Below are 15,361 nucleotides of genomic sequence, written 5' to 3'. Positions count from 1 at the left end.
GTGTCATAGACTAGATCCCTCTGGTTCCTCCATGAGCGTGAATGGAAACCAATCTTACTCCCAAATTCCCGGGTCAGGATGTCTTTGATGTAAGATGATTTAACCCCAGATGTTGGGAATCCAAAACGAGAGGTTATAGAGTTGTAGTCTAGGAGGAGGCTCTGTAGTGACCTCACCTCATGTTCCTTAATAATAATTTTTCTTATGTGATTAAAAAACATAGTCTGTGCGTCACGTAGAGTGACATTGTGCATGTGTGGGAGTTTGTCATCGTCGGTCATTTTCTTGTATTTTGTCACATATTTCATCCAGCATGTGTAGTGATACCTGATCTCAAGTGCATAGGGCTGATCAGCAGCAGAATCGATCAGGCAATTGATTCTGTCCCGCATTGTCTGATCTTCCAGGGCAACTGTATGGCTCTTGAAAGCTGCCCATGCATGATCATAGGAAATCAGCCTCAACTTTGTTTCTGGGTGCTTTGGTGACTCTGGCTTACAACACCAGACACATTTTGTTTTATCATGTATCTGCCCAAGACTTGATCGCAGTCGTTTGGCAGGTGGATCTGCAGCTGTGGAACATTCATCTAACATAGAAGAAGACTGAGATGGGCATTCATCAGTCTCTTGTTTTTTTCTGGCTTGTTTTGGCTTGTTCCAGTTTCTTAGCATTACATAGTGTCAACATACATGCTTCATGGACATATTTTCCAACTGGACCTTTATCCCAATCGACAGTTGCATAGACATGTCCAAACTTGTCAAGGCCACTCCATAACAGTGACTTTTGTTTTATGTTTTCCCATCTCTGGATTGACCTAATGGTATCTGTGGCTTCATTACACAGAGTACCACACTGGAGAACACATGACTGTCTATCTGTCCCTGTTGGTATATTGTTTTCTTCCATATTCAAGCAGTTGTGCATGCAGCATGCACACTGTCTTTACATTTGTCTTTACAGATCAAATATCCAGCTCCTCTCACTGTGGGCTCAAAAGAATGACTGAGGCAACAAGCAGCAGCACTAAACAAGCATCATGTGCTAATCTTGTGGGTATGTCAAGGCATGCAAGGGAAACAGTTAAGTCCTGCTGACATGAATCAAGAAAACTGGGTATGATGTGCACAACATAAAATGAACAAATGTAGTTTGGGTGCATTATTCACTGGCCTTTTGTTATAATTATTTTTTTTTTTGCTTTTTAACAAAAAGGCAGTGCTAGCTACTTTTTAGAGATCAGAGTTAATCTGCAGCCCTGCTTAACCGTGGGAAACGCTTCTGATGGTGGTGAAGTTACAATTATGCTGAAAAACAATGATTTTGTCACTGAAAAGACATGTTCGCCAAAAAGTCGCTAAAGTCGCCAGATGAGGTTTTTAGTCACCAGAGACGGCCAAAAGCTGCTAAATCTGGTGACAAAGTTGCTAAATTTGACACACTGATTGTGAGGCGTAGTGGGCTTGTAGATGGACTATTTTCACAATGTTTGCCGTTTCTTATATTATTTGACAATTTGGCCAATGTTTTAGCATTGTTTGATGATTACTTTATGACCTGAACTTTAACAGCCACATTAAATCTGTAACATCAGCAGCTTTTTACCATCTAAAAACATTGCCAGAATCAAAGGAATAGTGTCTAAACCAGACTTAGAAAGACTGATCCATGCGTTTGTCTCCAGCAGGTTAGACTGCTGTAACGGCCTGCTCACTGGGCTCTCTAAACGGGCTGTAAGACAGCTGCAGTACATCCAGAACGCTGCTGCTCGAGTCCTGACTAGAACCAGGAAATACGACCATATTAGTCCAGTGCTCAGGTCTCCGCACTGGCTTCCTGTCGCTCAGAGAATAGACTTTAAAACAGCTCTGCTTGTGTACAAGTCTCTTCACGGTCAAGCGCCAAAGTACATCTCTGACATGTTAGAGCCATATGAACCAACTCGGGCTCTGAGAACCTCAGGGAGGGGTCTCCTGCTGGTGCCCAGAGTCAGGACTAAACAAGGTGAGGCTGCGTTTCAGTTTTATGCTCCTAACATCTGGAACAGCCTTCCAGAAGATGTGAGACAGGCCTCAACTCTGACAATGTTTAAATCCAGGCTGAAAATATTTCTATTTAGCTGTGCATATGACACCTGAAAGTATTTTATCTGCACTCTTCACTTTTTAATTACTTAATGATTATTTTAATGGGTTTTAAATTTCTTTCTTTTTTAATTTCTTTCTTTTATTTTTTTTATTCCTTTTTAATGGTTTTATTGCCTTCTTGTGATTTTATGTAGCTGTAAAGCACTTTGAATTGCCCTGTGTATGAATTGTGCTCTATAAATAAAATTGCCTTGCCTTGCCTTGCCTACTTTGAATGCAGTGATGGTCTTTTACTTTGAGAGTCCTTACATTATCAACCCCCTCCCAAAAAAAAGGGGGTCTCGGCCTACAGGTTGAGAACCACTGATCTAGTACATAGAAAACTTAACTTTTGTTAAAAAGCAAAAAAAAATGAAAAAAAATTATAATAACAAAAGGCCAGTGAATAATGCACTCAAACTACATTTGTTCAAGGGGCGACTTTTCCAAAATTTCCCTTTTTATTCCATGTAGGCACGTTTTCTAGAGATGAGCCGAGTGTCGTGCGTGACGCTGTGACGTCATACGTAACGTCATGACGTCATCTAGCGACTTTTCAGAGAGCCGATAGCGACTTTCGTTGATTTTTCTTGGCAACACTGCTCACAATGCGAGGCATTGGGGGGTCCCCAGTCCAAATATGATTGTTTTGGGGGGTCACGGCCTAAAAAGGTTGAGAATCACTGTACTAGATGGCAGCCATCTTGAATTTCGCAGTCAAAACAAAGTTGTAATATCAAAATGATGTCAGATTTGGAATGAAATGATTTGGCACTTTTTTTGTATGAAAAAGTGCCTTCATACATGATTCTAGGTCATTCAGATCAAAAGTTATTTTTTTAGAGATGGCGCCGGGCGCCATTTTGAATTTGGCTCTCTAGCATAAAATGCCGGGATTTTTGGGAGGGACATGGGGGCTAAATCTTTTCTAAAGGGTCCATAGAGGTCAAATCAATCATCAAAACATTGTTGCCAGAGGATGGTCACAGAACCTCACATTATGACCCAACTATATGAAACAGTTACGTGAAAAGCATAAACAAAAACAACCATAAGACAAAGTCAGTCAGCTTCTGGAGCTACACTTTCAATTGGCATTTAAAGCAAAGTGTGGGGTGAGAAAACAACCCTTCTAGCACACACTTTTCTAACCTTTTTTTTTTGCTAAGGTAAACTGAGTGGAGTTCACACCTTCACTGGTCTGATGCTCATAACGATCCTTAACGAGCGTCTCCTGTCTGACCGCTGAGCTGGTTAGAGAAGGATCTGTGATTATCACCATGGAGACCGACGAGCTGAGTGCTGAGGTCATGAGCCCTGTTAGACTGAGCCAGACCTGGTCTACCGTTTGATGTAGTCGCACAGGGCTCTGAAGCCATTTGAACAAATGTTCACATACCTTCTAAAGGACTCAGTCCAGCCAACACAAAGAGACACGACGACACAAAATAATCATACAGCCCTCCTTAACTGTAATTAATGTCTCCATAGACATCAGCTGCAGGGTTACCGCTTACAGAGACACAGAGAGACAGGGAAGTGTTGCAGTGACACACAAAGTAACTTAAGAGACAAAATGGCATCACATACTCAAAAGAACGTCAGTGACAAGATGATACACAAAAAACTATAAAGACATTCGGAATCCTTTCTGACATTCAGTGTTGTCGTCAACTTCCATCCTGTTTTCTTTTAAATCAGTTTCCTCGTCCACCTTTGGTTAGATTTGCCTAATGCTTGTTTCACATCAGGTTTCGGTTTACTAATTGCTCCCAATCTATGTTTAGTTTCCTCAGTGTTTATTCCCTTTGTTCTCCTTCGTTCACCCTTGTCTTTGTCACTCACTCTGTTCCTGCTGATGTTCTCTCATTGTTTCTCCTGCAGGTTTCTATTGTCGGCCGGATTTGTGTCAGATTCTCTGCTCGGCAGTGCTATTTCTTTGTTCGTTACACCTGGATTTGGGTCACCTTCACTAAATGAATTGTGACAAAAATACAGAGACAGAGATCTGCTCTATGGTACAAACACAGATGACAAAAGCAGTCTCCCAGGAGCAGCACAAATCAGCGTGGAGTCACTATCGAGCAGTCCTGTTGATAATCAGGAGCCTATGATTTAGCAATGACATAAACACAGTTTGTTTTTCGTTACAACACAGGACATATTAGCATCACTACCTGTTCAGTTGAAATATTTAAGATGTGCTCTTTAGCTCAATGCAGAAAAGACTCTTTTTGATAAATCGACTCCTTTATGACTTCACTCTTTGGTTTAACTGCACTCAAATTTGTTCTTGTTTTTAATGGTTCAGGATCCAGCTGCATATAAGTGAGGAAGACTCATTAATACCTAACATGTAGCCAAAATACAACTATAAGGGAAACCTCTTGGACTACCAAAAGGTATTTATCACTGCATACTGTCCACCCCTGAGACATCTGTAAATAGTTATGCCAGAAAATGAAGGCATGAGTCTATAAACCTGAGGCACATCACTGCCTCATGGTCCTTTTGGTAGCATTATAATAATAATAATGATATACCATCTGCAGAAGTTAGGTTGATTAAAACAAAACAACCTAAATTAAATTAAACAAACAAAAGAAGGATGACCTTAGGTTTCGGTGAAGCAGGTGTTTTGGGACTCCTTCTACTTGGATATTCCAACTCATTTTAGTGTACCTCAGATAGATTAAGAATAACGTGGCTTGGCACTCGGTATTTGCAGGTAACATTCTTCTCTGCATTCTATGTAAATTTTCATGAATGGAAAATCTCTACCTTGGCACACTCTCTACTCCAGCTGGTGTTGCGCAACACCTTTAAATTCTCCATGCAGCAAAGCAGTCATTGCGAAGCCAAGAACAAAATTTAAAACATGCTTTTTTCTTTGTTAAATAATGTCAGCAGGTGGTGCTTTGCAAAGTTTAGTGACTCTATGTGAATCATTTAAACGTACTCCACCTTGAATTTTGCTCTTTTAAGGTAACTCCTTAAAAGAAATATGCAGCAGTGCTAGCTTAGCGCTATGTGTTGTTAATCTGTACTGACAGTAACTTTTTAACACAGAAACAAGTTGTAAAGTGATAGTAAATCTGGGTCAAATTGGCGATACAAAAGAGACTCATAAAGATAACCACTAAGAGACTCAAAATTACTTCCATCCATCCATTTTCTATACCCGCTGAATCCGTTGGTCGTTTTGTGGGGGAGCTAGAGCCTATCCCAGCAGTCACTGGGCGAGAGGCGGGGTACACCCTGGACAGGCCGCCAGTCCATCACTGGGCCACACAGAGACAAACAAGACGAACAACCACACACACACACGCTCACACTCACTCCTAAGGACGATTTTAAAGACACCAATTAACCTAACACGCATGTTTTTGGACAGTGGGAGGAAGTCGGAGTACCCGGAGAGACAAAATTACTTCATACAGGCAAAATATAAGAGATAAAAGCAAACTTCAAAGACATACAAAATGACTAAAAAAGAGACTTTAGACAAAACTTCTAGACTTAGCTTCAAAGCGATAGAAAATTACTTGGTAACTTCGTAAATATTACTTTGAGATGGTATACATTGCAGAAAAATGATAACAAAGCAGACTTGTGGACAAATGAGAAAAGCAGGAAAGAAAACAACTTCAAACAAAGCAAATCTGTCTTTCTGTGTGTGAGCTGGCTCAACAAACCTAAATCCCCACATAGATCGGGTACTATGACAGTGATAATGATCTTTCTCTGTTAACTCAGGCTTTCCTCTTCAGGTTCTGTGTGTGTTTACATGAAATGGGAGTTTTATGTGTTCTTTGAAGCTTCTTCTGCACAAAATTTGCCAATCCCCAGACACTAAATTGATAATAGTAGTAGGCTGTATAACTGGAGAAGTGTGAAAGGTTTAAAAATCACGACAGAAGAAACGCAGTTGCTGCAATGATTCAGACAATGCTGCCAAAAAAAAATTGTTTTGTAAATTAGTGATTCGATACATGCCTGGTGTTAATTTCATGGCAGCTTCACATAAAGCTCATTAAGTTTCAACTTAATAGAAAGTACACTTGGCTCAGACACCTACTCATAAGAAGATAGAAATCACATAAGTCACTGATTAAATCAAAGTAGGATTTAATGGATTGAATTTTCTCCGTTAAATGGGCTTAAAGTAACTTGTAGTTTGTGTTAGATTGGATATCGGCTATCAGGACAAGATATGAAAAGGTATATGACCCACTCTGGTTCACATTCTGAAAGCTCGGTTCCCATGGTAACACAGCAGGCAAGCTACATGTTGTCTTACTGTAACTGCAAAGCTTCTTTGATTAGTCAAAAGGTTTTGGATGTTTAAACTTGGCTATTGCTTATCTATATCACAAGTTGTTCATTCAACACTGAGTTCTGGTCATAAAGGCTGAGTTTTAGTTAAGATTCAAATCTGTGTTGGGTCATTATTTTATAGATTTAAGTACTGAAAATGTGTCACGGCATCAACATTTTTTTTGTTGGTAATATTAAGATTTGATATGAATCTAAATGTGACTGACTTTCTTGTAAAACGAGTGTTGAATTGTTGATTTTCTATTTTTTAGTAGATTTAAAAAACTCCTCTTGAAATTTTGTCACAATGACAGACATCAACTTTCAGTATCCTGCTGGTGATATTTAAATGTTGTTTCAGGCTGATTTTTTTCTGTCTGGGATTTAATCAGGACAGGAATCAGTGAAAGTTTATTGCCTTAGATCTGAACCTCTGAACACAAACTGCTCCAGGGCAGCTTATGAGTTCAATATCAGTCACCGTGTTGATCTAAATCAGGTTAAAAGACAGCCCCCTTTGTGACACTAAAAACTCTGAATTTTAACTCTACAAAGCTCACTGTCCTGCTAATCTTCCTTTGTTGTACACCCCTCTGAAAACACAAAACACTGACAAAGACTTAAAAGCATATGTCTTATGCTTTTAAGAAAGATAAAAAGTGTGTCTTTCTTTCTGGAAGTCCTGCTCTGCTGTCAAAGGGAGGGATCACCTTTTCATATATGTGTTCTTGGGCTCCACTGTGAATACACCTGAAAATAATTTAAAACCTTTAAAAGTCAACAAACAGTATTTTGAGATGAAAAATAGAAACAAAGCGATGAGATTGAAGAACATCCAGGGAAAATACTAAGAAGCAAAACAAAGTCACCTCTTCTTTTTATTCTCCAGTGGTGTACCTGTGCTGCCCCTGGGACTTCTTCAGGAATCTGATGGTCCAGTTTTGGAAGGAGGGGGAAGAGCTGGAGAACTACGTCTTCTTCTTCATTGATCTTTTTGCTGAGGGTTTGGAGGGCGGACGACCCATCAAGCCGTGGTTCAGAGGAGATAAGGAGGACTACGTGGCTCGCCTCGCCTTCAGGGTGAGAAGCAGTTCTGGTACAGATAGATAAAGACAGATAAAACCGCTTTGAAAAGGTACCAGGTCCACGATTCAGACCATGATTGGTATTTTAATGGCCCGTTCTTTAAGTATGTGATGTGTTGCAACAGCACTGACAGCAGTGAATTAGATAGCCATGGACTGATTGATTAGTTTGTCATTTATCAGTAAATAGTTCTGTTTGTCTGTCCGTCTGTTGTTAGAGTGTGAAGTTGCTGACCTACCGGGAGCCTCAGAATCCAGAATACCTCCAGTTTGTGGAAACTTTGAAAAGTGATGCAAAGAAAATGTTCAACTTCACTATAAAAGACTCTCTGGTATGAATATTGATCATGACTGATACATGAAATAGTTTAAGAGTAATTTTATATTGATAAGGAAGACAAGAAATAAAACGGAAGATTTTTGCTGTGAATCTCAACTCTGTGTCTCTGTCAGTACAACCTGATTGCTGGAGGATTCTACGACGGAGTGATGATGTACTCCCAGGCTCTGAACGAGACTCTGAGTCAACAGAGAACAGAACCAGGACCAGTGCAGAGACCCAAAGGAGACGTGGTGACCCGGAAGATGTGGAACAGGACCTTCCCAGGTGAGGGTGGATGTTTGTCTTTGGGAGCCGAAACAAAAAACAGAACTACAGTGCTGAGAAAAAGTCTGAAACCACCCCTTATTTCTTTATATTTCTCTCTCCAAGCAGCCAGACTTTCTTGTAACGTTTCAAAGTGGCTGAGAGCAATAGTTCTCCAGGCTTTCTGAAGGTTTTTGAAAGTTTCGCACTGATCTGTGACTCATTCAAGCATCAAAAGGCATCAAACTAAAACAATGTTAAAACAAGCTACTGTTTTGTCTACATAAAACAGACAAATTGGCAAAGAACCATTTTTAAAAGCTTTCTTTAAGCACTTTGTCACAAGCAGCCTATCGCAAAGACACATCATTTGGTTTCATTTCTTTAGTCATATATATGAAAAATGAAAATAACACAATTTGACGGACATAAAAAAGTATTTTTGCACCAATAAGAGTTAATAGAGAACCAAAATAGCTATTAGCTGAAAGCGTATCTTATATCTCAGCGTGTTGCGCTGTTAAAACATCTGAGGAAACTGGACAAGTAGAAGACAAAAGAAGAAGTGGCAGGGCTAAAAAAAACTACCTATAGTAGATTAACAGTATCTAAAAGTAATGTTCTTAAGACTGACAGAGGACCTGAGAGATGCATCTGGACCTTCAGTTGATCCATCAAAACCTCATTAGAAATGGTCTCCATGGAAGGGTGGCTGTCAAGAAGCCATTCTTAAGGAAGGGAAACGGGGAGAAAAAGCTGAGCTGTGCCAAATGACACAAGAAGTGGACTGAAAATCAGTGGCAACAGGTCTGATGGAGGGATGAATCCTCCCCAGAGCCCGGAGCTCAACATTATTGAAGCAGTGTGGGATCATCTTGACAGAGAACGGAACAAAAGGCAGCCAACATCCAAAGAAGAGCTTTGGGATGTCCTTCAAGAAGCCTGGAGAACTATTCCTGAAGACTGCTTAAAGAAATAACAGGAAAACTTGTCTAAGAGGGTTCAGGCTGTGTTGAAGAATAGAGGTTCTCAGACCCAATACTGACTTTCAAGCTCTTTGGAACTGTACAAACTCAGTTTTTTCCTTATAAACTGTATTTACAATTATGTTTGCATATGTTTTGATATATCACTGCGCATATTTCAGGTTTTAATGGCAATATTTAAAAAATAAGGGTTTCTCAAGACTTTTGCACAACACTGGATCTCTATCCCATTAGCAGCATTGTGTAAAAGTAAAACAGAAGACGTATCTACCAGAGCACTACCAGCAAAATGTACTTCAAGTATCAACAGTAAAAATAAACAGTTGTACTGTTAATCTGCAAGATTGTTTTTGCTGGTGCAACGTGTGAGTCACAGTCTAAAAGCTTCAAAAAACAGGAGAATGCTTCAGTGTTTCTTGACAGAAACCAGCTTCTCTCCAACGCCCATCAATCACTCTGTCGATTAACTAACGGGCCCTGACGACCTATCGGGAGCCCTGGAGCTCTGTGAGGTCACCATGGAAATCAGAGTCTGACACACACACTCACACACATTCTCATGGCCATGAAGTATGCCAGCAGGGAGTTAGCGTGTTAGCGTAGCGCTGCCGTGTAAATTTGTACCAGCTGGCAGTGACACTGGGAACAGGATGTCTGAGACTCAAACCAACAACTAGGACGGAAAAACCACGCTACAAGAAATTTAAAGGGACAGCTCAACTTTTTCTGCACAGCCTGATCACTAACTCAGCTTGAATGTGTCATTGTGAAATTAAGATTGAAGAGAACAAGAAGATTACTCTGTGGTTTATATTAAAGGACCTGTTTTCCATAGCATAATGTGACATTAGGCTAGTCCAGATTCAGGTTCAGGACTTTGGACTTGGTCTGAAATGAAAGAGAGAGTCTGAACGCCATATATTGTTTCCATAGGCAGGAAGTCGTCCATCATTTGTCAAAGCACTTAACAGCTTCAGGAAAATGTTTGTTAGTTTAAAAACAATGAGAGAAAATTTGCTTCATTTGACCGCTGACAATATAGAAGCTGGAAATGGCCGACCGCCACTGATCATGAAAGTGGATGTTTGAGTATGTTGTCTGTTGGAAAGTTTCCTTCTGTTTTTATTAGTCAGAGCTCTTGGTGATTTTTTATGTCTGTCTGGAGATTTTAGAAATATTTAAGGAATGAAAAGTTTTTAACACAAGCCTGTGACAAAATCGGGTTTCTCTATTAGATCCTTAAACTGTTGGCAAAGCCTCAGAGCTGCACCCCAGTGATGATTAGACTGTCTTTCTAAATATTGGCAACACAGTGTTAAGATATAGATGAGGCTGGAATCAATGAGACTGGAAGTCTTTAATACGGTTTACACCGGGTCATACAGCTCACATGCATCAGAGGTGAGACCTCGAACAAAGAAACCAGGTCCTATTTATACTCTAAGGTATGTGCAAAACAACACGTCTGTCTTTAGGTGTTATCTTCCTAAAGAGTCAGTCATAACAGGGGACTTGAGCGTGCACTTGGATGTAGCCGATTAACAAGCAAGCTAAAGAACTCACTGCTGTCCTTGAAATGAACAAGGGAGAGTTATTTTTCTGAAATCATCAAAAACTGTAGTAACAACTCTTGTGTCCTGTTTGCTACAGTAAAGAGATGTGTAATGAGTTTGCAATATTCTTTAAGGAAAAAATTCAAGGCATTAAAAATGCAACAATTTCCACAACACAAATAACTACTCTGCAGCCAGCTAGACACCTAGAGCTGACACATTTCACACCTGTTACTGACAAAACAGTCGAAGAGACCATCTGCAGTCTGAGTTCATCAACGTGCTGCCTTGATGAGTTGCCCACTAGATTTCTAAAGTCTGTGCTGAGCAGTTTGTTACCACAACTCGCTAATCTCATTAATATCTCACTCCATACTGGAACATTTCCAAAGGCCTTAAAAACCGCTGTCATTTAGCCTCTTCTAAAGAAGAGCAATCTTGATGCCACAGTACTGAACAACTACCGGCCCATATCAAACCTGCCATTCTTAGGCAAAGTCCTAGAAAAAGTTGTATACCAACAGCTTAGTGACCTTCTCCTGTCTAACAATGTTTTTGATACTTTCCAATCAGGCTTTAGGCCCCACCACAGCACTGAGACAGCTCTGATCAAGGTAACAAACAATATCTGCCTGAACACAGACGCAAGCAAAGTCTCAATCTTAGTTCTGCTGGACCTGAGTACTGCCTTTGACACAGTTGTAATCTTATTGCAGAGGTTAGAAGACTGGGTGGGAATCTCTGGTCGTACTTTAAACTGGTTCAAGTCCTATCTCGAAGACAGGAAATATTTTGTTGAAATTGGTAACTGTGTCTCAGACCAAATGGCTATGACCTGTGGGGTTCCCCAGGGGTCAATCCTGGGACCCGCATTGTTCAATCTGTACATGTTTCCACTAGGCCAGCTAATACGCAGCTATAATGTGTCCTACCACAACTATGCAGATGACACTCAGATCTACGTGTCACTGACAGCAGGAGAACACGGGCCTGTAGATACATTGTGTCACTGCATCAAAAAGATTAGTGTTTGTTTTCTCCTGCGAAACTCCGACAAAACTGAAATCATTGTCTGTGGCCCACAGAAACAAAGAGAAAGTGTTATCAGTCACACTCTCTCTAAAACCTAATAATCAAGTTAGAAATCTCGGGGTAATTTTGGACTCAGACCTGAACTTTATGGCCCTGTCACACTGTTGCGTATGAGAGAAGCGTATAAGTTGCGTATGAAAATTAATAATATAATTTTCATACGCACGAAAAGTCCTTGAAAATAAAGAATGACTAGCGTATGAGTAGCATATGAACTGCGCATGCCCAGCGTACGTTTCAACGCGCCTATATCAGCAGCCTTTCCACTTTGCTCCATTATTGCAGTAGACGACGCGCTATCAACATCTCTCGAGACATTCATCTCGATCATGCCTCCCAAGAAGCAATCGTCGTTTGCCCGGGCCCTGGGCCGAGGAAAAGGCAAAAAAACACAAGAATCATTCTCACCCAAACCTGCTGAAATGCCTGATGCACCTGCGGCTGATGAGTTACATGCTTCTGAGCGATCAAGATCCCCAACTCCTCCTCCTGACCGCTCCCGTGAATCGTCGGTTGCCTGCCGCCTCCATCTCCGCCCGTCTGGCGGAGGTGGAGGCGGCAGACGGGCGGAGGCTATAAATACGCTAGCTGTACGGTACACCTTCATGCCAACATATGGCAATTTATGTCCAGCGTTCTCGACCTATCAGTAACGTACCTATATCGTACCTCTAGCGTATTCAGCGTATGCCTAGCGTATGCTTAGCGTATTAACCATACGCACAAAAGTTTTGAGCATGTTCAAAAATTTATTTCTGCCTCAGCGTATGCCAACGTATGCCAACGTATGCCAGCGTATGCCAGCGTGCTTGAAACGTATACAACCTATGCCTAACGTTCCCCTGGCGTATGTCAGCGTATACCAGCGTATGAGTGATAATTTTCATACGCAACTCATATGCTTCTCTCATACGCAACAGTGTGACAGGGCCATTAACAGCCACATTAAATCAATAACATCAGCAGTTTTTTAAAATCTAAAAAACATTGCCAGAATCAAAGGAATAGTGTCTAAACCAGATTTAGAAAGACTAATCCATGCGTTTGTCCCCAGCAGGTTAGACTACTCTAACGGCCTGCTCACTGGGCTCTAAACAGGCTGTAAGACAGCTGCAGTACATCCAGAATGCTGCTGCTCGAGTCTCTGCACTGGCTTCCTGTTGCTCAGAGAATAGACTTTGATACAGCTCTGCTCGTGTACAAATCTTTTCATGGTCTAGCACCAAAGTCTCTAACATGTTAGAGCAATATGAATCAACTCGGACTCTGAGAACCTCAGAGGGAGGGGTCTCCTGCTGGTGCCCAGAGTCAGGACTAAACAAGGTGAGGCTGCGTTTCAGTTCTGCTCCTAAAATCTGGAACAGTCTTCCAGAAGATGTGAGACAGACCTCAACTCTGACAATGTTTAAATCCAGGCTGAAAACAGTTCTATTTAGCTGTGCATATGACACCTGAAAGTATTTTTTCTGCACTCTTCGCTTTTAATTTAATTAATTAATGATTATTTTTTATGTTTTTTGGAATGATTTTATTTGCCTTCTTGTGATTTTATGTAGCTGTAAAGGACTTTGAATTGCCTTGTGTACGAATTGTACTCTACAAATAAACTTGACTAGACTTGCGGTCCTCATATGATTTCTATGAGGAAAGTCCAGACATCTTGGTTCCATCTTGGCATGTAATAGGTTTTCTCTAAACTTCCTAGTACCATATATCTGACCCTTCCAAGGTCCTGCGGCACTAATCAGGTCTGGCCTCTCCCAAAACATACTATCAGGTTCCTTGTAGATACTTTACTTTGTTCTGCATCTTCTCTGAATGATTTTATTAAAGGAATTCGAGGCCCTGGTTTAAAGATAGTTTTAGACTGGTTTGAGACTTAATTCTGAATTTGTTCCAGACTGATTTTTGATTGGTTGTGGTCAGGTTTTTAGAACAATTTCTGACTTAAAACTGATAGTTTTAGACTAATTTTAGGCTGGTTTCTGGCTTGGTTTTACATTTGTTCTAGATTGATTTGTGACTTGGTTGTGCACTGGTTGTAGGTTGGTTTCTGACTTTGTAGTGGACTAGTTTTATTTCAATCTCTGACTTGATTTTCGATTGTTTTTTCTTACTTGGTTTTGAATTGGTATTGAGCTGTTTCCTGACTTTGTATTTGACTTGTTTCATATTGTTTTTTCCTTTGGTTTTGGCTTCTCTGTTCTTGGCTAAAAACATGGTACTACAAGGAAAATAGTACACCTACCATCTGTAGATATAAACTGTTGCTCTAAGGCAATGAAAGCACAATTTTACACAAATTAAATCAATCATATAGTATTTGTAATAATAAATCATCCTAAATCCTACACACTGGGGTTTGAAAACAGGTCGAAATGTGTTGTATTTGATGCCAGACCCAGCAGGTTTTACAGGAAGGATTGTGATAACACAAAATGTTTGTTTTTACTTTAATCTAAAGAATTGCTTTTTATTCAAAAAAACATTCTTCAAATCAATCCAGTCAATAATTCAGAGCTTAGATATTATCAGAAATGTTTCTTCTCAGGCAGTCTGACTTTCTCAAACATTTCTAGACTATCTAGAAAATCTAAAAACAGCATATGACATTTGTAGAGTTGAGACCTTTAGACCGAAACAACTTTGTCTTCTTTCACCACAAAACCAAACAAAGAAAGAAAAACTGCAGAACAAATAATGGAGACAGACTGCGATCCATCATCACAGCAATGCAAACCGACCTGAAGTTTGTGGACTCTAAAAACGTCCATCAGCTACAGATGTTGATTTAAGCCTTAATAAAAATATTTCCTCTGTTGTTTTAGATTGTGAAACATTTAAAAGACAAGCAGATGAGAGCTTTCATCACTATGAATACTAACAGCAGAAAAGTAGAATCAGACTAATGCGGAAAAACAGATAAATCATGGAGCATCCACAAACACATCGATAATGAGTTGAAGGACAGAGCCAAACATCAGGGGACAAAAACAGAAAAGCAAAGGCAACACAGAATCATCCTGATGGTCCAGTTGGTGTTGTAGAATTCATGGTCCTGGTTATTGGTTTTCCTTCTTATTTCAATTTTTTAAGAGAGAGAAAGAGACAACAAAATTTAAGGACAGAATTAAGCAGTTAGGGACAGACGACATTTATTCATAGCACACAAGAGAGAGCAGGAAGTCACGCAGGAGAGTACAGAACAACACTGGTGGGAGAATAAGACACATGGATGAAAATGAAAGACACAAGAAGAAAGCATGAGAAAGGACATGACAAAGAAAATCCTCAAACTGAACAGGAAACGACAAACCTGAGGTGCATAACCAAGAAAACAACAACAAAACTGAACGGGCAGGGCTTTCAGGGTGAGGCAAAACAGGAAAGGAAATGAAAGGACATGACGGAAGGGCAGAGTGACATAGAAAGACGGAACGGCATGGTACAAAGCAGCAAGAAAACAACAAAGAAAATGGAGGATGGACTCAAAAAGACCAATGAGTATTAAAGGGTGAGATAAAGTGTAAAAGGACAAAGTAAATAGTTCATGCCAAGTGAATAAGACAAAAAAAGAAAGTGAACAAAGGGCAGGGGCAGCGGGACAAGATGG

General features: G+C 40.2%; 1 protein-coding gene across 2 annotated transcripts in view; it reads left to right on the top strand.

Annotated features, from left to right (window-relative positions):
• npr1a (natriuretic peptide receptor 1a) overlaps positions 1-15,361 on the top strand; it is a 43,281-nt gene that overhangs the window by 7,168 nt on the left and 20,752 nt on the right. For both annotated transcript variants that reach the window (XM_075449098.1, XM_075449097.1), the window contains exons 3-5: positions 7,336-7,526; positions 7,750-7,863; positions 7,985-8,138. In XM_075449098.1, the coding sequence (XP_075305213.1) occupies positions 7,336-7,526; positions 7,750-7,863; positions 7,985-8,138 (459 nt within the window). The remainder of the gene's footprint in view (positions 1-7,335; positions 7,527-7,749; positions 7,864-7,984; positions 8,139-15,361) is intronic.

Source organism: Odontesthes bonariensis, chromosome 18 (genome assembly GCF_027942865.1).
Source record: "Odontesthes bonariensis isolate fOdoBon6 chromosome 18, fOdoBon6.hap1, whole genome shotgun sequence".
In the NCBI taxonomy this organism is placed as follows: Eukaryota; Metazoa; Chordata; class Actinopteri; order Atheriniformes; family Atherinopsidae; genus Odontesthes; species Odontesthes bonariensis.
Note: the sequence above shows the minus strand (reverse complement) of the source record. Positions and strands in the feature narration are given on the sequence as shown.